General features: G+C 31.0%; 1 protein-coding gene across 1 annotated transcript in view; it reads right to left on the bottom strand.

Moving 5' to 3' along the window:
• Positions 1-4,551: 4,551 nt before the first annotated feature.
• Positions 4,552-27,945, bottom strand: part of LOC129965463 (uncharacterized) — a 30,805-nt gene continuing 7,411 nt past the window's right edge. Inside the window, exons 5-10 of the mRNA XM_056079353.1 lie at positions 27,454-27,688; positions 19,321-19,468; positions 17,687-17,769; positions 16,978-17,161; positions 9,460-9,638; positions 4,552-5,645 (exon numbers count right to left, since the gene is read on the bottom strand). Of these exons, the coding sequence (XP_055935328.1) occupies positions 4,842-5,645; positions 9,460-9,638; positions 16,978-17,161; positions 17,687-17,769; positions 19,321-19,468; positions 27,454-27,688 (1,633 nt within the window). The 3' untranslated portion in view covers positions 4,552-4,841. The remainder of the gene's footprint in view (positions 5,646-9,459; positions 9,639-16,977; positions 17,162-17,686; positions 17,770-19,320; positions 19,469-27,453; positions 27,689-27,945) is intronic.

Here is a 27,945-nt window from a genome sequence, read left to right as displayed (position 1 = left end):
ATTGCAATTCAACGCTGTCCCATTACCAGCTCGTTCAGGGATCGACGTGTGCCACCTTGCTAGAAAGGCTTCCCCATACAACTACCCTGTTCGATGCCTCTCTTTGGCACATCGAACTACTCCAGCTTTATTCTTACTTTCCGTTGAGCAGACCCATTTCGATGTTCTTAAGTGCCACAGCAAAGATGAAATGTGTATTTATCAAAGATGATTAAAATAAAATCTTCCCTATTTAAAACACTAGAAATTTTCTAGTTGTAATAAGTATGGCGCGATGCACATTTCGTATTGCTCCTCTGGCACAGCCATTCCTGCATTTCAATAAATGATAATGCACAATGCTGAAGGAAAAAGGATCATTAAGTGTTATCTTTATATGTAATGGTACTCCTAGATTTCCTTTCTTGAATTCTTATCTTCTGTTGATTTCCTTTCTTGTAACGTTCAGTCGACAAAACCTTCAACTTCGATTTAATGTAATTCGAGGCCTGGGAAAACAAACAAAAAAAGTTTTCTTTGCATTTCTCGAAAAAATTGAGTATTTTATTAGGATCCTTTTCCAAATTTAAGGACTTGTCATGACGCTACATGGGTCATGACCTGTGTAAATGCACCACATGGGAAATAGAGGCTTAATTATTAGATTTATTACAGCATTAAAACTTTACCGAAATTTATTTCATTACAGAATAATAAATAAAGACAGAACTCGCTTATTAGCATTTCTTTCACAATAACTGTTCAGAACAAATATTCAATTTTGCCGTTGTTTTCAAATGATCGTTTATAAGACATGTAAATAAGAGATGCATTTTTCTTTTTACTACTCTCTCTAATCCAATTTCTCATTCCAATCACGGTTCATAATCAGGCAAATAAGATGGGGTGGAAGTACCAAAAGAGCACGGCGCACCGAAGGATGAGCCTTTCAAAACAACCTCATCCCATTGCAGGAAAAGCCATTAGTGTTTTTATTATCGTCTTTGTGCAACAGGAGTTCCACGTTTTCCAGAATTATCTGCACCAAAATACTAGAGATTGGGGCAACTTTATTTACTTTCAAACATGCATTCATTGAGTCTGGCACCATTTCACGAACACTCCCTTCATTTCCGGAAAGCAGAGATTCAGTGTTGTTCAATACTTCACGAGACCAAAATGTCTTCAAACCTGAAGGACTTCATGAACATGCATTTCAGAAGCACTGAAGAACGGCGAAACTAGAATCGCATCTGCATCAATTATTTAGTCCTACAATTAACAAAGGATGATGAACCCGTCCCGGTTTTTGTTAAATGTAGGATTAAATAAGGATGTCCTGGTCTAATGGAAATTTAACATTCTTCTCATATTTTAAAAGTCTTTTATCCATAAAAACTATGAGCTTTTTCAATCGTTATTAGCATGATCCATTTATCGCAGATTCTAACAATTTACGAATGTCTAATTTAGACTTAAAAAGAGTTAATTTTATTGCTTTAATCCTACATTTCTTTGTCATATTTTGACACATTATCTCATACATGTATAATATTTCTTAGATTCACTTTTAACTAATTCAGCTGAAAATAAATAATTTATTAATTAAAACTAAAACTTTTTACAAGCGAGGTTATTATCTATGCTAAAGTATTTAGTTACAAAAAATACAGATATTAATGCAATTTTTATATCTAGTATATAAAAATGAATTTATTTTTGTTTATATTTTAAGCGCTGCCGTACCGTTCATCCGATCCGATAAAACTGCCCACTATAGAAAATATTTACTGCAAGCTCCAATTTTTTTTTCTTTTCGTCAATGAAAAATTATCTACACAAGATATTGTCATTCAAAGGGCACAATATTTTGGGTGCGTCGAACCGCACATATTATTCAGAATTTATCTTACACATACAAAATAGAATTATTATTATCGATACCGATTAAGGTAAGTTATATATAAAGGAAATTTTTCAGTGCAAACAGTCATTTTTTTTTTTTTATTCAGTGAATCGACAAAGATATTTTGTCATACAAACGTATATCGTCAAAAACTATGTTTCCCAAATCATCTTCACTTAGTAGATCTACCGGCGCGGCACGTAGAAATAAGCGAATTCAAACTTCTCAAGTAAACGAGGAACGACAGGCGAACAATGAAGTAGATCGTTTAGGAATTGCAAATGCAAGTGCTTCAGAATCTCAAGATCAAGATGCGGCAAGAATGGGAAGACAAAGTTGATGTGCTAACCAATTACGCGCATCAAAATCAGAAGACCAACATGCGGCAAAAATCGAGGCAGCTTTTTTAAATGGAAAATCGAATGAAGAAGACATGCTCGTTCCACGCATTTCCATTATTCCCACATGATTTCAAACGACTGCAGTTTCCCATTCGACTTGCATTCTCGATGACCATTAACAAGGCTCAAGGTCTGTAGGAACAGGTTATGAGTAATGCAATCATCATCGCAAGTCATTGTGATTCACACGTATAAATAATTGTTAATGTTCTGTATTTGATTAATTGTTATAATTGTTCATGTTTGTTTTTGAAGTAATTGCTGCAAAAATATTTTATGTATTATTTTGTGTTAAATGAAACTGTTTTTCTGCTGTTGCATCTGGCGGCGAGGATTATGTTGTTATGTTACAATCTGCACTTTAAAATGCAGAGTCATACGCCGATATGTCAATCATTTCAAGTGAGAGGATTGAACCTAGAAAATCCATGTTTTTCATATGGCCAGTTGTATCTTGGAGGCTCACGAATCGGACAGCCAAGGAGTTTATTTGTTTTTACTGAAAACAGAAAAACAAACAAAGAAAATAAATAAATAGTGTCTACCCTAAAACACTTGAATATATAAAGTAAAAAAAAAAAAAATATATTATATTTCTTCTTTATATCATTCAATTTCAACGAATGTATTTATTGTTGACAAGAAAATAAATATCATTCTTAATTAAACAAGATAGTCATTTCAAATAATATTTCCAAAATTATTTCTTCTGCAACAGCAACACGCAAAGTACCAACTATAGTCTGTGTACTTTCAATATATGGTTCTACAAGATAAAGTGTGCTAAAAAGATTGGATCCTGTTCATCATTCTGCTCTCAGACTTTGCAGTGGGGCCTTTCGCACTTCTCCAGTCGAAAGCTTGTATGTTGAGTGTTGTGAGCCTTCTCTAGATCACAGAAGGAAAGTGTTGACGCTTCATTATTATTTTTAAATTTCATCTCTTTCATCACATCCATTTTTTAACTACAAACAAAGTCGTTTCATACATCGTTTGCAAAATGCTAGGCCAACAATCATTCCTTCATTTTTCTCAAGAGCTACAAACATTCTCAATGGCTTAGGTATGACTAATATTCATGTTATGCCGCTTTTAAAACATCATCTCATCCCATGGAAATCTTATGGTATAACGTATCTAAATCCATTCAAAACTTTTGACAAATCTAATACTACTCCTACAGCTTACCAACAACTTTTTGCGCACCTCAGGGAAGAATATATGAATTTCATTCCTATTTTTACAGACGGTTCAAAATGCTCTTCTAATACTTCATTTGCATGTGTTTTTTATCAATTCCAATCTCTCGTTCCAACTTCACCCATCATGCTCTGTTTTTACTGACGGGGCCACTGCTATTCTTCATGCTTTATCTCTACTTTCTAATAGTCCTCCTGATAATTATATCATATATTCAGATTCGTTAAGTGTCCTTGAGTCACTGACATTGCTACATCATTTAAGTCACCCCGTGGCCTTTAATATTCTCGAACTGCACGAATATCTTACATGTCAAGGATTCTCTATTCTCCTTTGCTGGGTTCCCTCTCATGTCGGGATAGCTGGCAAAGAACTAGCTCACAATTTGGCAAAATCTGCCACTACTATTTTACTGTCCTGTCCCTTTCAATGATATAAAAAAATATGTTAAAATCAACCTCCACCCAAAATGGCAAAGTGAATGGGACCTCAAGAATACAAATAAACTCCATTCAATTAAACACGTTATTGATCACTGGCCCAGCCTATCTAATAGTAAGAATGATACAACTCTCACTCGTTTAAGAATAGGTCTCACTCGACTCACGCACAGGCATTTGTTGCTGGGAGAACCGTTCCTCTGTGCACAGAATGCCAATGCCAATTGTCAGTTCCAACACATTCTAATTGATTGCTCACAATTCATTTCACAGCGCACCCGTTGCTTTCAGTCTTCCTCTATCATTTTGAAAGACATTCTTCACAAAATTAATCATGCAAATCTTTTCACCTTTTTAAAAATGATCGGTTTTTACCATTTGATCTAATTAAAAATGGTTATTATTTTTTTTTTTTTACCTTTTACATAAACATTGACAAATTATGACAAATGATAAGTTTATATTATATATTATTATTATGATTAAATAAGAGTTTATAAACAAAGTTTTAATTAATACCATACATTTGGTGCAGCATAATGAGGAATGATTTTTGCGTCACAAAACTCCACTAAATCAAATCAAATATTACTTGGAAAGCTATAGTATGTAGCAATTTTTATTATTGCCTACGAAGAATTATAACAAGAAATCTGACTTCATTAAAATTTTTGCAGACGTTATTACACTTAAACTGCAATAACACACACACACACACACACACACTTAGCAATATATATTCGTCCACAGATACATTATTTAATTAAAACTGTTCAATTGCAATACAAAATTAAGAGGTGCATTTAGTAAAGTTTTACAGGAAAAAAAATGATCTCCAAATTTATAAACATTTCAATTTCAGACATTTTACAAGACAAGGCAATGAAGCAAATACGATTTTGCAATATTTTAAATTTAATAGCAGTCAGGAATATCATCCACTGGTCGACAAATGTCTTTTATATTCGAAGCAATAATATCATCCAATAATGATAAAGTATATTCAGAAAACAAATCTGTTGAAACATTAGATTTTGATATAATACAATTCAAGCTATTAGACCATACATATTTCAAGAAAGAATTTATTGGAAAGGAAAGAGTGTCCATTTGTACTGGAACACAGTTTTCAGAATTACTGTCATTGGTAATATTAGGTATAATTGCTAATTTAGCTATTTGTTCTGCAGTTGTCAACTTCACCACATTTTCTATTCCTGCATCTCTATCCTCCTTGCTAATGTGTTCAAAACTAAATTCATCCACAAGTTTCGTTTCTGAAGAATTCCATTTTGATTCATCTGCCACAGTATAGTCTTCAGTACAACCCATTTTTTGGAGAGTTTCTCGAAATTTGATCAAAATTTCTGTTGCTTTGTACTGAATTGCTTCATCATAGTCTTCAATGGCTAATATCAAAGAAAATGCAAATCCTGATTTACAAACAGCTTTCAGCAGATTATCTAAATTTTTCATGGCTCCAGGGAAGAATTTATCAGATTCTAACAGCCAAGTCCATGCTTTCAAGGCAATATCTTTCTGATCCATATCCAAACTTTTCATAGCCTCTGATAATATAATCAGTAGTTGATCTCTACAAGCTAAAGGAAGTTCAGCTTCTTTGTCTTTCAACCATTCAATTATGCAAGTCAGTGATTCTCGCTGAACATAAAAGTCAGGGTCACGATAATACCGAAAAAATATCTTCATCACATCTTCCTGCAAAACAGAGAGAAAATAAAACTATCAGTCAATGAACAAGATTAGAAAAAAATGCAGCAGAAATTTTATATCCACATTGGAGGGTGTATGTTTTGACTAGGAAATATTTTTATAACCTTTTAAATTCATCTGGTCAAAGTTCAAATTTAACTTTAATATTTTTGAATATAGTTTCAGATAAAGTGTAAGCTAATCTGTTCAATAAAGTGTAAGCTAATCTAAGTGTAAGCCCATCTGTTGTTAATCAACTCAAAAGCACAAGCCTAAAAATGCATGCCAATTTACTTATATATAAGAACATTCAATTGTACACTAATTTACATTATATAAAATTATCTTATTCCCTCAATATGTTAAAAATTTAACGAGATAATTTTTCTTTATGAAGATATTTCTTTCTGAATTAAAGATTAGAAGATAAAAAAATATACACCAGGGTTGCCACTCAAATCTGGAAAAAATATCCCCTTTATTTTCCCTATGTGAATATTCAAGATATGAGGAAATGTGCAAATAGCATTTATATGATAGTTATAATTCAATATGGTTTTAAGGAATGGTAAAAGCCAGGAAAAGAAGCAACAATTTAACATTATTTGACATAACTGCATATTAAAGGGTTTATATTTACACACAGAAAAAAAAATATTTACTATCTGGAATTTAGCAATAAAAAATTTATATATTAAGAGGGGGATATGATACCTCTCATGCTCTTTCATTGTAAATCACACAAAATTACGGAATCAGGTGAAATAAAACACAAAATATTTTTGTTATCATGATACAAATCATTTAATGATTACTTAAGAAAAACATAACAAAGCAAGATTATTTTTTTATTTATTCATTTTTACCAATCCATGTATTTGAGCATCCATTTCTGCGCATTTTTCAGCCATTCATTTCATAGAGCTAATCCGTAACAAATAAGCTATAACATTTTTATGCGGCCTTACATACATTTTTTAGCTATTTCACTTTTGTGAAAACATTTCAGATATATCATTAAATGCAATAAAAAACAAATGTGATTCATTAAGTTTTAATGCCCATAATTATTCAACTTTAAATGATTGTTAAACTAAAAAAGTTCAAAATCGCTTTATTTTCGAACATTCAATTTGATGTTTTCGCATGTAATGTGTCGATTTGTCCTGTTTTCCTTTTAGATATTAAATCCAACAATGAATCTTTTAAACTGGCGCACAATCCTGTATGTTTTTCTCTTCAGGCATTGCTAAAAGTGTTTGTACTATATTACTCAGGCTTATTATCTTCATACAAAACGAGCAGTATGCAAGAATTGGATTTTACAGAGCTTCTCAAGCTCATTCAGCAAAATCAGAATTTATTTTGTCTGTCCAATTTGTATTAAATATAGGTTTTGAGCAGCTCCTTGTTTCAATAAAAAAAGCTGACAGTTTCTCGAATAATAAACTCAAGTACGGTAGAGTATGCAGAGAATTGAGAAGTTAAATCATTTGGTATAACATCGACCCTTCATATAACACAACAACTTTATTAATGGAAAAAGGCCGCGTTATTTTTAAAATGCGCATTCCGGTTGCCAACTCGGAAAAATATATATGTAAAGATATTCAAATACATCACATGAAAACGTGCAGGGAGACAGCAATGGTAATCTGTTACACTCGCAACAAGTTCATCTTGATTTTTCGCTGATGCACGTAGTGCAAAATAATGCTTTAGTGACAGTTTGTTGTCAGGATTGAGGCGCCACAGACTAAACACCCCCGTTCTGCAGATCCACATTCCTGCCAGAAAAATGTATTCTATTCTCTCATATACCAAGTCTCATACGTGCTCATTGGCTGCACTTGTGGAATCTCATGGAAAAAGAACAACTGTCTCACAAATCGAAACTGGAATGATCTATACAGAAAAAAAGGGGCGAGAGTAGAAAAGGTGCCAGTTTCTGGAATTCACAATCGCAAGTGGTATTATTTCGTTTTTGCCAGCTCATCTTTTATTCTTGCAATCTTTAGAGAGAGGCCATTTTTATAAGGGAAGAAAAAATAACGAAGAAACTTAAAATTCACAGCATTTTCCCCGGTTTAATGAAAATTTTCGAATTTTATACTTTTCTGGGTTTTTTTAAGAGAATTTTTTAATTCCCTGTGTTTTCCCAGAGGCGTGGCAACCCTGTACATTTACTCGAATGGAGGATTTGTAAATAATATGCATTACATTAGAGAATTAGAAAATGTTTCCATCAAGACAATAGCAATATTAAAAATGTAAATACATAAGAATGAAAAACAAATCAGAACGGTTGGCAAAGAAAGAAAGATTGCCAGTCACTGACTGCAGCTCTTTAAATTCAGGTATCAAGGAATGTAAATATCTCTTTCTATTCAATATTCATAATTTCGACAAGAAATTATTTGATCTTAAATTTGTTTTAAGGAAATGCATGCAATTTCCTATCATGCATTTTTGCTGCCCCGTTTCTCATCTCCTTTTTCACCAATTTATTTATCTTCATCATTTAGAAATTTTAACATAAAAAAGGCAAGTAAATGAAACATAAGCTTTTAAATCATTGCAAGTGCTTTGCAGCAGTGAAAATTTCAATAGGGAATCATTACTAAATGAAGGAAGGGAATAACTTGTCAAGAATAGATTGAAATTTCAACAAAATGCATCATTAAACTAAAATCAATTATATCACACCATTCTGAGGATATCATTTTTGCAGTTTGATTTTCCCCGATTTTTTTTCAGGTTTCAGGACAAATTTCCCTGACTTATGTTGGGTGTATCTGGTATCTTCAGAATGGTCTTGCTTTTATTATTATTATTTATTGCAAAATATGTTTTTAATTGTATATGAAAGTATTTCTACTCTCTTAACTCAAATCAATGCAAAATAAAATTAAATGTCCAGAAAACCAAATAAACATTATTTCTACTAAGTGGAAGCTCCAATTATGTAAAACCCTTCTGTTTTTTACTTGCAAGTGTATTAACCAACACTAGAAGATACATTCCCTGACATTTTAGTCAACCAGTCATATCTCAGAACTGTTTGTCACATTTACTCATGAAAGGTGCAGTTCAAAAACGTCACAGAGTACTCAAGAATGAAATGTTTCCTTCCTATGGAGTCTCCCCTTTCCATACTATTTACCAACACACATATCAGAGTCTATAAATGGGGAAAAAAATCCTTTACAAACACAAAATGAAAAAACATTGAATAACAAAATATTAATTGTCAATCAACTATAATAATAATAATAATAAATCACTTGCATACTGGCAGAAAACTTTTGATCAGTAGTACTGTTGTAGGCCATGTAAAAAAAATATCTTTAAAAAATTCTTAAAAATAAAGGAAAAAACTATTTGACTTTTAAATTTGTATATTTGGAATTAATTTTTTAAAAAATTTAAGATGGTATAAAATTGTTTTTGCACAAGAGTAATTTTGGGAGATATTAAAAGAAAAATACCATGATCTCATTTCATTTTTTTATTCATCAAAATTTTAAGGAAATATATCTCTGAGTAGCATATTCACACTTCGCAAAGCATGTTTGGTATTTCTGAGTAAATGATTTGCCTTATAGGGCTTAAATTTATGCTTTTAGCAATAATATTGGTAGTTTGCATGTGTTATCATTTTTCACTAGCATCAGTGTTCATTAAGAATTTCTTATATAGATTAATCTTTTGTTTATCTTTGTTATATTGAATAATTAAAAAGAAAAGATAAAATCTGAAATGATTTTTTTATAGTAATTATTGTGTGTTCATAGATTCACTGAAGAGAATTTGCCCTTACTTCTTTCACTTTTTTAGAGGACTGGATGTCTTCCCAAAAATAAAGCACTCTGCAAACTTGGAGAGTTGTTTGGAGTGAAGCTGCTTTCAGCACCCCATCCTGAATGCCATCCACTCCCATTTCCCACACAATCTGGTGAAGATTTTGTTTCAAAACAACGTCTTTCCAAAACTGATTCTCTGTAAGTAATTCAGATCTCAGTAAGATAATCCAGTCTTTGAAAAAGTAAACAATTATAATCCCAATATCGTTGTCATTTCCCCATTTTTTGAATTTTAAAATCGCAAAAAAGTAAACGACTTAATTACTTCAAACTTAACTTAAAACATTCAAACTTAAATCCTAATATTATATGGATTTTTAAAAAAATGCTAGGAAATAAAGATAATTTATCTTCATTTGAATAGTGAATTATTTAAGTATTTCTATTTCAGTTAATTTTTGTGAAAAAGTTTAAAATTCCTTCACAATATACTGGAAGATGTGCATTTGATTCATTGTGAACTTTTATAAGTGAAATAAAAATATAGTAAAATGCTCATGAAGCTCACAGCTATTCATTCCTCTTATCAAAAGATACCAAAATATAATTCACGACAATAAAATTCCTGTCTCGCATACAAACTATTCAAACGGAAAGAATTGTCATTACCAAAAAATTCAAACTCGAGACTTTGCCCCATCCCCCTATTTCAAAAACACATTTTTGGCATTGTGTCCCTCTGTGAGCACGAAAAACGTTTTGAGCTGGAATTGCTGAGCACTAGATTCGCGGTTTCCAACCAAATTTTCACAACAGAATCCATCTTCCATCCAGTTCCTTGTTTGTCTGAGTACAAGTGAAAGGCAAAGTGCTGCACAGATAAAATACAGCTCACAGTTTTGGCATCAAAAGTATAGATTATATCAAAATTTTGAACCAAATCGATTAATGAGTCTCTATATTGGCAGTCATGCAAACACTGTAACAAAAAAACTTAGATAAATGAAATTTGGTAAGTTATATTGTTTCTAAAATTGTAGCTCGATCATAAATTTTGATTCAATTGGTCTACCAAACGGTTTTAGAGCATATTCGGTTTTTTTTCTTTTCTTTCTATACTGGGATTCTGAAAATAAAAATCAATGAACTCGTGGCATTCATGGTCTCCAACTTTTATGCCACAGGAACGGGTGATAACTTTCAGTAGACAATGACGTAATGGAACAGTTTCAGTATGCAATGAAATAGTGGTGATTGGTTTGTATGGTTTTCACATGTATTAATGACATCCTTTCCTATATATAAGTGATGACCCACTCTTGCCTTTTTATGTATAAGATATATTGTTACGGATTGCTTGTAGTGGGTGTATGGCGTGAAAACCCAACCAGCAGGCCTCAGTATGGAAACAACGACGTTTATTTACACGAAGACACTAATACAAAGACGACGAGTACACGGAAGACAATTATTTACAGCCGAGACGAACACAGGATGGGACACAGCAGCACTCTACAGCAGACAGCAGCCCACAAGTAGTAACCGCCCACAGCACACGAAGCAGCTAGACAGAATCCAGCAGGAGAAGGGATCCTTGGAGTTTAATCCAACGGCTGAACTTCTCACTGTCTCCTCGCTGTAGCTGCCGACTCGCTACTTCTCATAACTGGCTACTACACACAAGTTACGACGCTTCCTCCACAGTAGACAACAGAATTCGGCACACAGCCGTTCAACACTCGCTCCACACAACGCCGTTGTTGCTCCGCTATCTTCTCGAAGACTCGTTGTCGGCGACTCCCGACTACAATTCACGACGACCCACTGCTTGAGAGTGCCGGCCTTTATAGTTCCTAGGAGGCGGGCCGAGAATCTTCTGGGCCAATCAGAATGTATCTCGGTTCCTATTGGATAGATTCGTAAAAATTCTCGAAGTTTCCATTATCCATTTTGTTGCTAAAGTCGTCGCCAAACGACCGCCAAGCTCTGAGATCACTGACGTGGCACCACTCAGCACGTACAAGGCTGATCGTTAAAACGGTATTTCTTACGATGACACTATTCGTGATGGGAAGCAAAATTACAGGTTTGTAATATTGCTCCCCTCTTCAAGGACTGACATCCCGGCAATCCCATTATAATCCAACAGCTGGCGTAGGCTTCCGCACGATGTAAACAATCTTCAATTTGGCGTTGGGCAACTTCCGCATTTTCCAAGATGACGTCATCCACTAATTTGGCGACAACTAAAGATACATCCGAACCTTTTCAATGCTTTTGACTCAGACCTCTTCGTCGCTTTGGATTGTACACCCAGACTTGATTTTTCACTTTAAAATGCAAGGAGGCTTCAGGGGACCCATGGAGCCAAACATTGCATAGTAGCAGAGCTATCCGGAACGAATTCTAGCCTGACTAGTCGGTTGGTCACTTTGAATTTCTTTCATTGAACTAACCGAATGTCAGGATGGTCCAACAGTGCCTTCCGGAGTCCACTTAGAAGCCAGAGATTCACCTTCGTCTCCTAAGGGGATATTTCACGGGAATATTTCCACCTATTACCGACTTTCTCGTTACTCGAGAACTGCTCGCAGCTTTCCACACAGGATCTTCTTCCGCCTTTGCTGAAAGGATTCCTCTGCGACGACGTAACTTAACCGGATACACAGAAGATTCGTCGGCTCCTTTTTGCATCACACTCCTATGCAAATCCACAGCGAAGCCGAATTCTTGAGGGAAGTCGAGGCCGAGACCACAAGGATCAGCGATTCCAGCCACGTAGTCTTCATCCGTATCACTACGCAAGGAGATACCAAGAGGCTTGCAGAGAAATTGTCCCATTAAACTCTGGGACGAATCAATCCAAACAGGGTTGCATTAACTCCTGCATCCATAGGCATGGAGCACGGATCGCCACTAACAGACCTGTCCAAAGAGAGTTCATCTCCAAGTATCTGCTCCTTCGATTCCACTTCAGGGGACTCATTCGGAGAAAACTGTTTAAACTCTGCAATTATTTGACAGTTTCCCTGTTCGTGTATCTCCTTATTGAACTTTGATTCCTCTTCTAGATGGCATGGTTCCTTTTCAGCTACATCGTTCTCCATTCGATTTCCGGCCTTTTCTTCTTCCACTTGGCTCTCACCGTTTCCTTCAATTTCTTTCGTGATCACTTGGACGTCTTCTATTTTGTTACCTTTATCTCCTAAAATTATTTTCCACGACGAAATATCTTTAGTTCACTCTTCAATTCTTCTTGTCCGGCTTTCATTTCTTTTGTAAAGGCCTTTATTTCTTTCTGCATTTTCATTAATTCAGCAAATAAAACGTTCACACTAATGTTTTTCGACATTTTTGCTTGGGATCTCGTCAGCAATATACACTGCTAACCACTATTCCACTTCAGACACCAAATTGTTACGGATTTCAACCACCGGGTTCGCTTGTAGTGGGTGTTTGGTGTGAAAACACAATCAGCAGGCCTCAGTAAGAAAACAATAGTGTTTATTTACACGAAGAAATTAATACAAAGACAACGAGTACACGATACACGGGAGACAATTATTTACAGTTGAGACGAACACAGGATAGGACACAGCAGCACTCTACAGCAGACAGTAGCCCACAAGTAGTAATCGTCCACAGCACACGAAGCAGCTAGACAGAATCCAGCAGGAGAAGGGATTCTCGGAATTTAGCCCAACGGTCTCTCCAACGGCTGAACCTCTGACAGTCTCCTCGCTTTAGCTGCCGAATCGCTACTTCTCACAACTGGTTACAACACAGAAGTTACAACACTGCCTCCACAGTAGACAACAGGATTCGGCACACAGAAGTTCAGCACTCGTTCCACACAAGGCTGGTACCCCGCTATCTTCTCGAAGATTCGTTACTTGTCGGCGATTCCGACTACAATTCACGACGACGACCCACTGCTTGAGAGTGCCGTTCTTTATAGTTCTCGGGAGGCGGGCCAAGAACCTTCTGGGCCAATCAGGGCGTATCTCGGTTCCTATTGGATGGATCGTGAAAATTCTTGAAGTTCCCAGCATTATCCATTTTGTTTCCAAAGTCACCGACAAAAATGTCCCCAAGCTCTGAGATCACTGATGCGGCACTGCTCAGCACGCACAAAGCTGATTGTTAAAACAGTATTTCTTAAGATGATACTATTCGTGATGGGAAGCACAATTACAGGCTTGTAACAATATGTAAGTTAGTAAAATAATAAAATTTTGAAAGGAAATTTCTCAGTTGAAATTATATTTTCAGAAAATTGCTAATGCCAGTATAATTTTCTTAATAGTGCACAAGTGATAAGAAAAATATAAGAAGGTCCAAATTATTGCATGTGTTTCATTTCACAAGAGAAATATATGACAAAGTTGCATGCTTTTCAAACATGATTATCAGTAGTTAATGTTTTGGGGGAAAAAAAAACATTGTAATACACAATGAATAAATTTCCTATAAATTTTGCATTCGTAAGAAATTATTTTGACAGAAAACAAGCGTATGAAAAAAAATAAAATAAATAAAAATCTTGTTCTGTATTATACTTTTATGAGAAAAGATAAAAAGATGCTATTTTCATGGAATTTATAGATTTCTTGGTCAAATCACCTTTACTGAATTTTGATAATTTTAATATTAGGAAAATAAGATTAAATGAGGAATTTTTTTTAAAAATCTTTATTTAGATCATAAATTTTAAAAAAAATGAGGAGAGTTTTAAAATTATTTTCATTTTTTCTCATGAACAAGCATCTGTTGAAAGAGGCTTCAACATTAATTAAAATATTGATGTGGGAAATTTCAAATAAAAATATTATGTTTCACAACATGTTGTTCATAATCACATCAAGTAATCTGACAGTAATAACATTCACTCAATAAACATTAATAAGGAATTGAGAAAGCAATATCAGCCCATTAAAAATATTACCTACTTTTAGGGAAACAGATGGCAAAGGAAACAGTTGTCAATGACATAAAAAAAAAAAAAAGGTTAAACTCTGAATTCTTGATCTCTTTGTGGAAAAAGAAATTTCTCTTAAATAATGAATGTTTACTGATATTCAATGTCAAGTTAATGCACTTACTTGTTCGACAAGCCAGAAATTTCCTCACCATTAACAAAATCATTCAGTTAAGAAAATTAGTATGAAAATATTGAACAAATCAAAAGTGTTTGGAAGTTTCTGAAGAAAAGTAATATTTTATTTACATATTTAATAAAATTAGATTGATTTATCCATTCTACATATGCTTATGCCCTTTTTTCAACGAATTGGAATGGGAATGAAGTAACAGTATAATAACTGCAGTGTAATTAAATAATGTGCAATGAAAATATTTTAGTAAGAGTTTTTTAATGAAACTTGTATAAAAATACATTTTAAATAATTTAGGGGAAAATATTCAGTGATTCCTGATAGTATTTTATCTTTGTATAAAATTGGATACTTACTTAGTCAATGCCCAACTTAAATTATTTCATCACACTTATAGTTTTATAATAATAATAATACATTAGCTTAAGGTTGGTCCCCCCCCCAAAGTACTTTTTTTAAAAGATGAAATTAGTCTATATACTTCGAACATTCAACTTTTGATAGAATACAGAAAAGGCACAATTTTTTTAATTGACATAAAATTAATTATTTAAAGAAAAATACAATTGAAAAAAATAATCTAAGCACATATCATAAACTGAAGCACTAGAAAAGTAATTACAATTAACACATATATACACACACTACTGGTCAAAAGTATTGCAAGTTTGAGAAATTTCATGTTTTCTCAAGAATAAGCCCTCCAAAACTAATATATATATATTTCCATTTAAAGATATTTTCTAGCATATACATGGTAGAGAAATTTCAAGCTATTTCGTCATCCATTATGAAGAAATAGTCTGCAAGGATTGGGTCATCCCGGTTGTTCCTTTTAAAATCGTCCCAACTGTGAAGGATTTCATTTCGTTTGATATGCTGTATGTTCGTATGCTGTATGTATGTATATCAAAGTATGTTTGATGTGCATTGCTTTTCGATTTAAACTGTTCATTTCTTTTTAAAATTTGTGAATTAACTCGTGAGAGGCACCAGGCTGTTATTTTAATGCTTCAAGAAAACATTTCTAATGTTAAGATTAAATATCATCGGTGCGACTGCAGTGAGTCAACTGCTTCATGCCTCCTAAAGAGATTCAAAACCGAAGGAACCGTAGATACAAAGCCTAAAGGTGGTCATCCGAGATTATCTTCTAAATGTACTGATGTTACATTCACACAATTACATCGTAAAAATAGATTTGCAAGTTCTTCTAACCTGCAAGAGAATGAAATGTGTCCACGTCTGCCACTGCCAGTCCAAGAACAGTTCACAGGTTGCTCTGTGAACTGTTTACAAAGCACAAGTACCCAGAAAAAAAAAACCCCAGCACTGACGAAAGCAATGCGGGAAAAAAAACCCTGATTGGAATGGGTCAAGATGCACAAAAATTGGAGTATTTTGGAGTGGAGACAAGTTATATTCAGCACTGAAAGTTGCTTTTCTTTAATGTAAGCCTGTAATTTTATTATATTTTCTTTAATGTACACCTGGCCACGTTTGACATAAAGCAAAGGAGAGCATGAGGCCAAAATGCCTGGTTCGTACATCAAAACATTCAGAAAGCGTAATGGGAGGCATGCCATATCAGTCAGCTGGACGACTTCATTTGGTACAGGGAACCATAAATGGTGCCAAGTATGTTGGTGTGCTGAAGGATCAAAAGCTTCGTAGTGTAGTGACATGTTCCCAAGGAAGAAATGGATATTTCAGCAAGATCTAGCACCCTGTCATACATCAAAAAAGGTAAGACAAATTTTACAATTAATTTTAAATTTCATATCAGTTCAATTCTTCCCTCTATGTCGAAACTTTGTTATTTTAAGTTAAGGCTGCTTTTGCAAAACATGGCATTAATGTTCTTGCATGGTCAGAAAACTCGTCAGATTTAAATCCTATTGAGAATTTTTGGAGTATAATGGGACAGAAAATAATAGAGAATATCCTAGAACAAAACGAGAACTTCAGGAAACAATAATTAAAGTCTGGCACCATGAAGTGTTGCAAAACCTTGTGGATTCCATGCCAAACAGAATGGTTGCTGTGATTGAAGCCAGAGGTGCCCCAAACAAATTTTAAATGCTTTTCAATTAACTTGAACTCTTTTATTGTCTTTTCTGATCACAAAAACTTGAAATTTTTCTTCATTTTATTCTGGGAAACCAAAATGGATTCCGACACTGATAACCTTTTATTATTCAATAACTTAATTATACCTTGCCTTTATAGTAATTTAACATACTGACATAAAATAATATCACTTTAAATGAAAAAAATACATATATTACTTTGGGAGGGCTTACTCTTGAAAAAAAAAAAAAAAGTGAAATTTCTCAAACTTGCAATACTTTTTACCAGTAGTGTACATATTTCTTAATTAACATATACATAGAGTTAAGCTTTCTACTTAATAATTATTACCGTCTGTGCGAATGATGGAATCCACCACAGACAATGCTGACAATACAATGGTTTCAGTTTTATCCATTAATTTCTTACATAACAGATGCACCACTTTCTCTTTTTCTTCATCCGGAAGTAAAATAGAATATTTATTATTAAGAATGGTTACAGATCCTAACAACCTCAGCACTTCAGCTGTAACCTAAAAAAAGTTAAATAAAAATTATTCCATAAAGTGTGGAATATTTGCAATGCTCACCAAAACACAATATTTAAAATCAAAAAAATATAAAAATATTCTCCTTGAGATTAGCAAAACTTAAAAATACACACATACTTAATGAAAAGTAATTTAAAGCTTAATATTAAGACTGTTTAAATGAATTTTAATTGATGATAACTGCCAGATTTCCATATTTTCAGTTAAAACAGTATTCTTAGCCTGAATCAAATCTCTAGTGCAAATTATATATGAAATGCATCAAACTGCATTTTTTTTGGCAGCAATCTATTTCATCAATAAATTAAAGCCTAAAAGCACTTTAAATTTCATCACCAATAGCAAAATTTATTTTAAAATATAATTATAAGCATTAAATAATTAATAATAAAAAAACTGATAGCCAATAAAATTTTAATATGCTATAACTTCTAAACTTCAGCAACATAGATAAAATATTACATACACACACACACATATATATATATATATATAATACTTTCTTACATTGTAGTCAAAACGATTTTCAATGAAACACATAAGATAATTTATCACATTGAGCTGATTCTTGAATTTCATAGAAGCATAAACTGAAAATTCAAAAGATAGTTAAAATATATCATATTAAACTACGACCAGTTTGTTACATTTATGTTATTGTGAAATTCCAGAGATAATGTGTATTAATCACATTGAAATTGATCTACAATTCTCAACACTGATAACAAAAAAGTTGAAACTAATAAAAAATAAATAATTACAAAAAATTAAAAACTGGAAATGATTTTTAAAAAATTTCTATAGAGAAATTTTCAGTACAGATGGATGATCAATAATAAAATATGCTTAGCATTTTAGAGAACAATTAGGTCATCAAATGAAGAAGATATAAACATATTATTATGAAATAAATTCAGGAATTAAATCACGAAAAGTAGTACAGCTACAGTTCAATATGAATTAACGGCAACAATAATCTAATAAGCATAAAAATGAGCAGTACTCTCTCCCTTAAAAAAAAACGGTTACATTTTTAAAACATTTTTTAGCTTAGATTTTTCTAACTACATCTGAAAAAAAAAATCAATGAACAAAACAAATTTGATCTTCAAATTTTAAGAAACTGCATGATATGAATAAGGTCTTTGTAAGAACTTATTTTTAAAGTTACCAAAAAGATATGTTTTAAACCCTTTTATTTCAAACTCCATTTTAAACAGAAGACCCATGTACTGAAAAAGCAACCAAACACAAATGCACATAACATACAAGGAAAGCATTTAAATGATTTAGAATATGCAGCAAGACTGTGGGAACAAGAATAGCCAGTTTGAAATATATCTGAAACTTTCCCTCACTTTCCTGCAAGGCAGTAATTCAAATAAAAAAAACAATGGGAACCTTGCACAAAAATAGAATAATCTGCAGAAATCACCTGTGAACAAAACAGATTAAATTAAACTAACACAGATTAATCATAAAGCATATCTAAAGCCATAAAAAAAAAAAAAAAAAAACTTAATAGAATTGGTTTAAATAACAGGAAATCAACAAGAATTCCTTTGATTTCAAACAAAACTGAAAAATGTAGTTTTTGTGGATTAAAGAACATTTGCAATGGATATTCAAAAAGTATAAATAAGTTATACAATTTAATAATTTAGATTTCTTTTAAATCATAGCGTTAGTACTATTTTAAAGTGACTCATATAATTATACCAGATGAAAAAACCTGCACATACACAATTTCTTTGACATAATAAAACTTTTATCTTTTTACCAAATATATTTGTAAGACTATATCTCATAAACTGCAGTATTAAATTTATAATAGCAGAAATATAGATGTGTTACAGGATTTGTATCATTAATTTTACACCATATCATTGAAAAAGTATAATAATTTTTAGCAACAATAGTTTTGTATAATTCTTAACTCTAAATATGATTACTAATATTAAAAATTATATATGATTTTTTTGAAAAAGTAATGTTCAATGAAATTTTAATTAAAAACATTTTAAAATAAAAGAAAATTATATGTAAATGAGGTAGACATGTACATTACTAATATCTGTGGTCCAAATAAAAATGTAGAACAATTTATCCAAGTAGAGTTTGTTGAAACATTATACATTTACCTTTCTCCCTTAATATGGATGAAAGTAATTCTAGCAATGCAAAGCAAATTCTTCTGTTTTCTAAGCATACATAAGACATAGGGTGATTTTGACAGCAAGTAGGTCCTGTTATAACTATACTAATGGACAATAAAGTGTCTTCAAGTGCCTAGAGAATAATTTATTGATAATACTAAATCTTGGAAAGAAATAAACAATATAAGCAAATATTAATAACTAGAAAAAACAATCTGATAAAAAAAACTTCTTTTAACACAACAAACGCATTTTCAATTTGAAACAGCATAAATTAAATTGTTTAAATACAGTTTTGATAGTAAAAAAAAAAAAAAAAAAAAAAAAAAGGAATATATATATACTTATATAAAGCTCAATGTGTGTGTGTTGGCACTCTACAGGCCAGACCGTTCGACCTACAGCTACCAAATTTGACACATGCATACCCTGGAGATAAGGAATGTGCACCTGGAGTCCCTTTTTTCGAATTTTTAATTAGAATTTTAATTATTAATTAAAAACTAACTTTCCCGCCAAAAAATCTTTTTATTTCCCCACCACCAAATGAGTAAGGCTTCAGTTTTCTTTCCCACGCTAATGAAGATAGGCTTAAGATATTTTCGGCTGATTATTTCAAACGATTCTGTTTATTTTCTTAGTGTTTGATGCATTTAAACTTAAACATTGTTAATTAAACGATCTTTCAAATTCATTCTGAAGTACTTTTGAATTAAAATAAAACAGAATAAAGGAAATTAAAAATTTCTAATCTGCTTAGCGTTACCCCAATTGGCGTAAAAAATCACTCATTTGCGTTACCATAATTGGCGTTGAAAATTCACGCATGCGCATTGTGTTCTGATTGTTGACAACTCTATTTTCAACGGATACTAACTTGGTTTTGGAAGCTTAAAACGTTTCCGACCGATTATTTCAAACGATTTTGTTTATTTTCTTAGAGTTTCATGCATTTAAAATTTAACATTGTTCATTAATTGATCTGTTCATAATGAATCTGAGAAAATTTTGTAGAAAACTTCTTGAGATATTAATTAAAGAAAGATATTCTTAAGAAAGATTACTAAAGAAAGATATTCATTAAGAAAGATATTCTTTAGTGTCCATAAAGTTTAAATACTCAGTGACTTTGTTTTCAGTACTCATATTAAAAAAAATGCATTGTTTCAGTAAAAAATGTTCTTATATAAACTGTAATTTAACCACTGTTCCACTTTAATTTAAAGCATAAATTCTATGGGAGCTAACAGAAAATTAGAGAGATACATATTATGTTATGGCTGAAGGCCTTTATAATATGAATGAATTATATAACTATCAAAATATGTAGCTTTAAAATATTTTGTTGAAGAAGCTATTAAAATAGGAGTTACATAAAATATTTAATTATTAAAATTTTATCGAGCATTGAGATTGGCGAACCGGCTGGTCGCCAAAAACGGCTAGTTTTTTAATAATTCACAGTATTTAAATTAAAGGAGTGAATGAATTCCTAATTTAAAATAATGTAAAGTTTTGGAGAATGGATATACATATTAAGAATTAAAAACATATTATTTTCTTAGGAGGTAAGTTTCAAGTATTTCAGACAAAAAAAAAAACAAAAAAAAAAAACAAAAAAAAAAAACAGATTTACATGTTTAAAGGAGCACACTATAGAGTGAAATTTAAAAACTCAATAAAAGTACTCGTATTCAAGTTTTAATAAATAAGATAAAAATTGTAGCAGAATCTTGAATTAAGCAATGTCCTTAAATATTTAGATTCACTTTCATACAAACATCCTATTTTATATATAATTTTATATTTACCTAAAAATATTAACAAAAATATAATATAAAGAATTGAAATTCTTTTATCTGTCTCAAATTTCAATGTCTCAAACTATTAATTATTTTAATTGCTAAATCCAGATATTAAGTTTCACAGTGATTATTATTTGTTGTTTTACATTGTGTCATAGTGATTATCATTTGCCATTTAATGTTTTATTTGGTTGTTTGCATTTTAAATACAAAGCTAGACTCCTTAAATATTCTTTGATTAAAGACAACAAGATCAAAACAAAAGGTTAATGGTGTACAATAGTCTTTCAAAAAATATTGAAGAAATAGGTTTGCAGTAACAGAAGAGTATGAACTACATCGTTTTTGGAATAAGATTATTTTATCATTGATATGATACTGACGAAAAATTACAAATTGCAAAGCTTGTTCGAAAACCAGGAAGAAATATTCAAATTATTCTTGTTATCATATTAAAGATGTTCGTGTCTTAATGGGCTGTTTTTGCATGAACAATATTACAAATTTGATTGTACAAGATTAACAAATGAAAGTTGAAGAAATATCATCCCATTGAAAGAGTGTTTAAGAAATGAAAAAATTATAATTTGTAGTATACTTTAGACATAGTAAGAATAAAAATAAACAATTTAAGCCAGGTATTCTAAGAACTAAAATACTTCATGAACACTCAAAGCAAAACTAACCATGAAAAATGAATAACAAGCAGTGTTTTGCTAACAGAAAATAATGGAATACCAAATACAAAACTTTAATTGAACTCTATTACAATCCAACAGGAAATAATATAATAAAACATGTAGTTTAAGATCCAATAATTAATTTTTATTCTTATTAATTTTGGCATCAAGAACTGCCAAAACAGCAAGTTGATATTTGCAAATATGATTACAACAAACTAGAAGAAGGGATAGTTTTAAACTCTGCCTAGCACTAACAATTATATTATGAGATTTGGCAACCATGAAGATACTATCTAGTGGAATGCCTGAGAATAGCCAGAACCCCCGATAGACAAGGGCGAAACACTTATATCACAGAAAGTAATGACGTCGCCCCGAGAGGTTACACAAGTGGGTGTGAATTGGGAGACCGAGGGAGGAATTTCATCCTTATCAAGTGGTAAGAAATGAACCCTTCGCTTCCCACGCCATGTTTTAGCCAGTGGCCCTTCTGTGTTTGAGTAAACAGGAAGCGCAAGAAAAATCATTTGGATTACTAAAAATAAGGAATAGAAATGCGTTTGATCTGTTGTGTTCCAAACTGTAATGGAAATTACAGGAATGGCCCAAGAGTAAGTGTTTTTGTCTTTACTAAAAATGAAGATCTTAAAAAGAAATGGTTAAGTGTGCCATACATCATGAAGGATTTTATCCGACACAGCATAGTACGGTAAGCTCATTTAATTATTTTAAAGTAACACCTAATGTTTCTAAATGAAAAGTCACTTATTCTCACATTAGAAATTTAACAGCTCAGTAATATCCATTATTCGTGATTTTAATCAAGTGCATTATGAAAAGAATTATTTCATAAACTGCTGTAATGTAGGCAGTTTTATTGTCAATAATATTTATAATATTGTCCGTAATTATGTTTACATGCTTTGTTTACTTTTATATTTATAATTACATTTACATAGTTAAATTTTATTATATAACATAACGATAAAAACCTGAGTAGACAAAATAAAAACTTGCCGTACTTATAATTACATATTGTTTTATATTGCATATTTGCTACTGTATTTAAATTAAACATTAAAGGAAGTCAATATTTACGAATAATTTCCTTTACCAAGTATTATAACTGATAAATTTAGAATGCGTTAAAAACGGACATGTACAACAGAAAGAAGTTTTTGTTAAGAGTGCTCAAGGTAGATCATTTTCCACCACACACTATTAAAAAATATGCCAAATAGTGAAAATTGGTTAATTTATTTGCAGCAGGTTAATTTATTTGAAAACGCAAGACTCGAAATTTTTTTGTATACTATTTTCAATAAATAAATAAAGAAAAAAAGAAAATGAACAATCTACACTATTTATAGGTGGCTATAATAGCTTAAGCTGTCAATTGTAATTCAAAATCATGAATGTTTCATTTGTCACTTTAACTCCTTTATTGGTTGGAAAGATTTACTAACTAGGTTAAAATTATGTTTTGCTGTTGATGAAAACTAAACAAGTAAATATAAATAAAAAAAAATGGAATGACTTACATTATTGTTTTTATGATTCTATATTTATCATAACCTTTCATTTCATGGAAACCATGAAAATAATAGGAACTCCTAATAATGGAAATTTTTTTGAATAATTTAGTAAATACGACTTTGTGCTAATAAATCATATAAACAGAATAAAAAAAAATTCGAAAATTAGAATTGAGCATCATTTAGCACTGCGATCAAATGAACAAAATATAGCAAAAATCCATAGCAAAATTAAAGTCTATTCAAAATCATCCACGTACAGCAATATCCAAATGGATTATAATCTTGATTTTTCCCATTAAGAACAAACGCACTTCAGCCATTATTAGGTATGAAAATATTGAAGAGAAAAGATTAAATATAAATGAGTCGTTTATAGGGTTTATGAAAGTAATCAGTGTGACTGGAGAAGGACTAGCAAAACCTCTGTTGAAAAGAATAAGTGACCTGGATTTAAATATTATGAATTGTAGAGGATAGGTGTAAGGCAAAGATAGCAATATGAAAGGGAAGTACAAAGTTTTGCAATTTAAAATAGTTGCTCTAAATCCACCTGCAATTTATATGTCTTGCACATCGTACTTTTTTAATTTATTAATTTGTGATACCATTTCCAGCAGTATATATTGTAATTTTTTTTTTTTTTTTTGATATTGCAACTTCTATATGCTTTTTTATACCCTTTGGGAAGTCAGAATAGATTCAGTTAAAGCAATGTATACACAGTTTGAAAAAATTTGTCCTAGAAGAATTTATTGAAGCAAATAGAGATAGTACAGTGGTATCCGAAGTTAAAATATTGGATTCAATAAAAGAAATGCCATTTATTTTATACTTAATAGTATAGCTTTCAATATTGCCCAAAATTAACACTAGCAATGAACTATTTCAAGAAAAAAAGTTGTTTTTTATTCGGCTTTTAAATTGATCAGTAAAATGAAAACTGAAGTTCAAAATTTAAGTACAAAATTCAACACATTTTTAGACGAAGCAAAAGTGATAGAATGCAATTTGAATATTTCAGAAAATTTTCTTAAAACACGAATTCGAAAAAGAAAAAGATTATATTTCGAAATAAAAGATGAAGTTAAAGAATTTGAGTATTAAAAATATCACAGTAATTGATACTGCCATTGTACAGATAGAAGATAGATTTAAAAATATGTCAACTTAATCACTGATATAAAAACTTTCAAATTAAATTCAGCAAATTAAAAGTAAGGAAGAATTGTGGTTGGTCAAGGTGTGAAGAAGCTTACAAGCATTTGCAGCTTGAAGCTTACAAGTCATCGAAAAAAAAATTGTGATTTTTCTGAAGTGATTAAAAGCAAAAACAAAATCATTTAAAAGATATACACACAATAGTATTATATATTATGTTTGTAATTTTTTTTTTTTTTTACTTTACAAAATACTTGGGGCACCAAATGGTTTCTTGCACCCAATCTCCTTTATAGAGAAGGATGGCTCTGATTATAATTCAGAACTTATGTACCATATATGAAAAATAATTTTTGAAATTTTCTAATCAAAAATATTTTGCAGCAGATATAATTTTTGATGATGTAGTGAATGAAGAACAAGTACATGATTATGGTAAGGCATTTCAGGACATAAACCAGAAAATGTTTATAGATTGGTAATCTGGTCTGCAGTCAATGCATTATTGAATAATTACATGATAGTTTGAAAACTGGAAAGGAAAGAAAATTTGATAAATTTAGTAAAGATATTTCTAAGAAAGTAATGATAAAATATATAGTTAAATAAGAAAGCTCTTCTAATGTTTCAAAGGTTTATTGGATATTTTTTGAAGTGTCAATAGAATAGAATACTGTTTCCTGAAATACTGTTTTTATTGCTTTCTTGGAGTTGACACCACGGCAAATATTCATAAAACCATTTTTGTAAGGAATTGTTTTGAAATTAATCAACAATTTTTTTCATTCGATTTTTTCTAAATAAATAGTTTTAAATCTAGGGGAGATACACCTACTGGGAAACCTGCCCTGCACATAATGCAAAAAAGGTAATGCATACCAAGCGGCGTACCTCCAGGGTGATGTGGAAAGCGGCTGCATTTTAATTATTAATGAATTCTACAATATATGTGTGTTGAATTGCATGATGTGGAAGTATATGAAATGATATTAACAAGTGAAAAGTAATTTCTCCTAACGCGCAGAGACTTAGCGTTAAGGGAATGAAGTGTACCGTCTCGTTGTGACGTCACGGAAGACCGCAGAGGCCTTGTCTATCGGGGGTTGTGGAATAACTCACTGAAATCATAAGTTTCAATCTTATTATCTTGTTAATGAAGGATTGTTAAGTCTCAATCTTAATTATATTATTAATGAAAGAAATCTATTGCAAGATTGTTATAGTTTATGATACAAGTATATCAGTTTAATAAGATGGTATAAAATAATTTTTTGACAAATTAACACATTCAAGGTCATGAATCACACTTTCTTTCTAATTAAATGGCATATCTAAACTATTTCCTAGTTATAGAAGAAAATGTACTGTAAAATTAAATAGTAGATAAGAATAGGCATGCTTCATATTTACAGAAAAAAGTTTCAATTGTGATGTTTTTATGAAATTTCGAATTAATAATGACATAGAGAAATTTTATATTGAATAAATTTTAAAGAATCTCTAAAAATCGCAAATTTTTCCAATAAAGGAATTTATACTAGATATTGATTTCCTGTGGACAATTAAAGTATTTAGCTCATTACTAAACAGATTACAAAAATAATAAGTTTCCATTCAGCAAACAATAATAAGCTTCCATTCATTAAGCAAAATATTCCTATGATAATAGATTTAGTACAGGAAATATAGAGACAAATATTATCAATATATCTTAGTATAAGTAAAAATTACAGAATAATATGTATAACTTGAAAATTGGATCATTTAACACAATACTTATTTTCAATTTTCTATGATACCAGTATTTCCTGTAAGCTTAGAGCCAGAATCTTTATTCAAGTCTGGGGGAAAATGAGGAGAAATGTTAATAAAGAAAAGTATTTTAAAAGAATTATATTAGGTATTTAAAAGGTATTAATAAAGAAGGTATTTTATTATCTACTGTTCCACATCACACATTAGAAACTTATATGATAATTCTGTATCATACCTTACAGCTTAAAGCCATTTTCAAAAATCATACCTAAGTGCACTGCACCCCCCCCCCCCCTGCATAAACAATATTGATATATATATATATATTTTTTTTTTCAAAAATTTATTAGAACGAAGGAAAATGGAACTTTTTCAAGATAGAGTTCAGGCATTTAAATACAAACTAGATAATTTTGGTTTTCTATTCTAAGAGCTTTGAACAAGTTTATGAGAATTTTGAAATGTATGCCACTTGTCCTTTATATATAATATTTCAGAAGAATTTTGTAAAAGAATTAATACTCAAAGATAAAATATAATTCTTAAATAAAGATATTTCAATGAAAATTCTGTGAAATTCAATCATAAAAAATTCTAATTAAAGAACATATTTTTTAATACACTTTTTTTTTCTTTTGTGCTTTCTTATAATTTCTTTTTTCAAGCATTATAAAAGAATTTTTTTAAAAATACTTGAATTTCCCACAGAAATTTGTGTGCTGTTGAATAAGTCATTAAGTAAATGAAAAATCGTTTTTCAGCTTTATCAATTTACACTTCACAAAGCACAAATCCTGCTCCTTTAAAAAAAGTCTGTTATAAAACTTGCTGCTATCCTGGTTACTTAGTATTTTTATAAGCGTTTTACTATATATTCCTAATTGGTCATTTCATTTTATTTCTTTATAAAAGTTTTGAATATGATGCTTATTGTACATATTTTCATAATTTTCTTCCCCTTCTGAATATGGATAGAAATTACTTCTTAATATGATTATGGTGTATGTCGAAAGATATAAATTGGCTTCATTTAATGTTTGGCTGGAAAAAAAATCATCATCCCAAGTAAGCAATATTCTATAACTTCTTCCATGCTTATTTTTTATTCTGTTTTTACTCTCAATATTTTTTTTTGGGGGGGGGGGTTATATATATAGATATATGAAAAAGAATACATACGTCTGGATTCATCAATTTTGTCAATTTAGATAATGACAGGAGACATGAAATAATAATCTTTATGCAATCTGACTTAACTTCTATTATTTTGGACACAGATTCATGGATTTCTTGACAGGATAAGCCAAAAATATCAGCCATATTTTTCTGAAAACTATTTCCTACCAAAATTTTTAATGGCAGAGTGAGGAATTGGATATGTTGCTTCAAAATAGGCATATTTTCCTTTGAATACCTGAAAGGAAAAAGTATTTTAAGAATTATAAAATCACTTTCAATACATTTCAAATAAACAGTGAAATATTTTTTTTACTAAACTGATAACATATTCTTACAAAGATTATTTTATTTTAAATATTTCAGGCATTTTATGTTTCAATAAAAAAAAAAGAAAAGGCTAAAGAAGAAAAAAATTAAAAGGCTGTATAAAATATTCCAAAGAAGGGGGGAAAAAATAAAAGATTAATAAGTATCTATTTTTACAGTTAAAAA

This window comes from Argiope bruennichi, chromosome 4 (assembly GCF_947563725.1).
Source record: "Argiope bruennichi chromosome 4, qqArgBrue1.1, whole genome shotgun sequence".
Taxonomy (NCBI): domain Eukaryota; kingdom Metazoa; phylum Arthropoda; class Arachnida; order Araneae; family Araneidae; genus Argiope; species Argiope bruennichi.
Note: the sequence above shows the minus strand (reverse complement) of the source record. Positions and strands in the feature narration are given on the sequence as shown.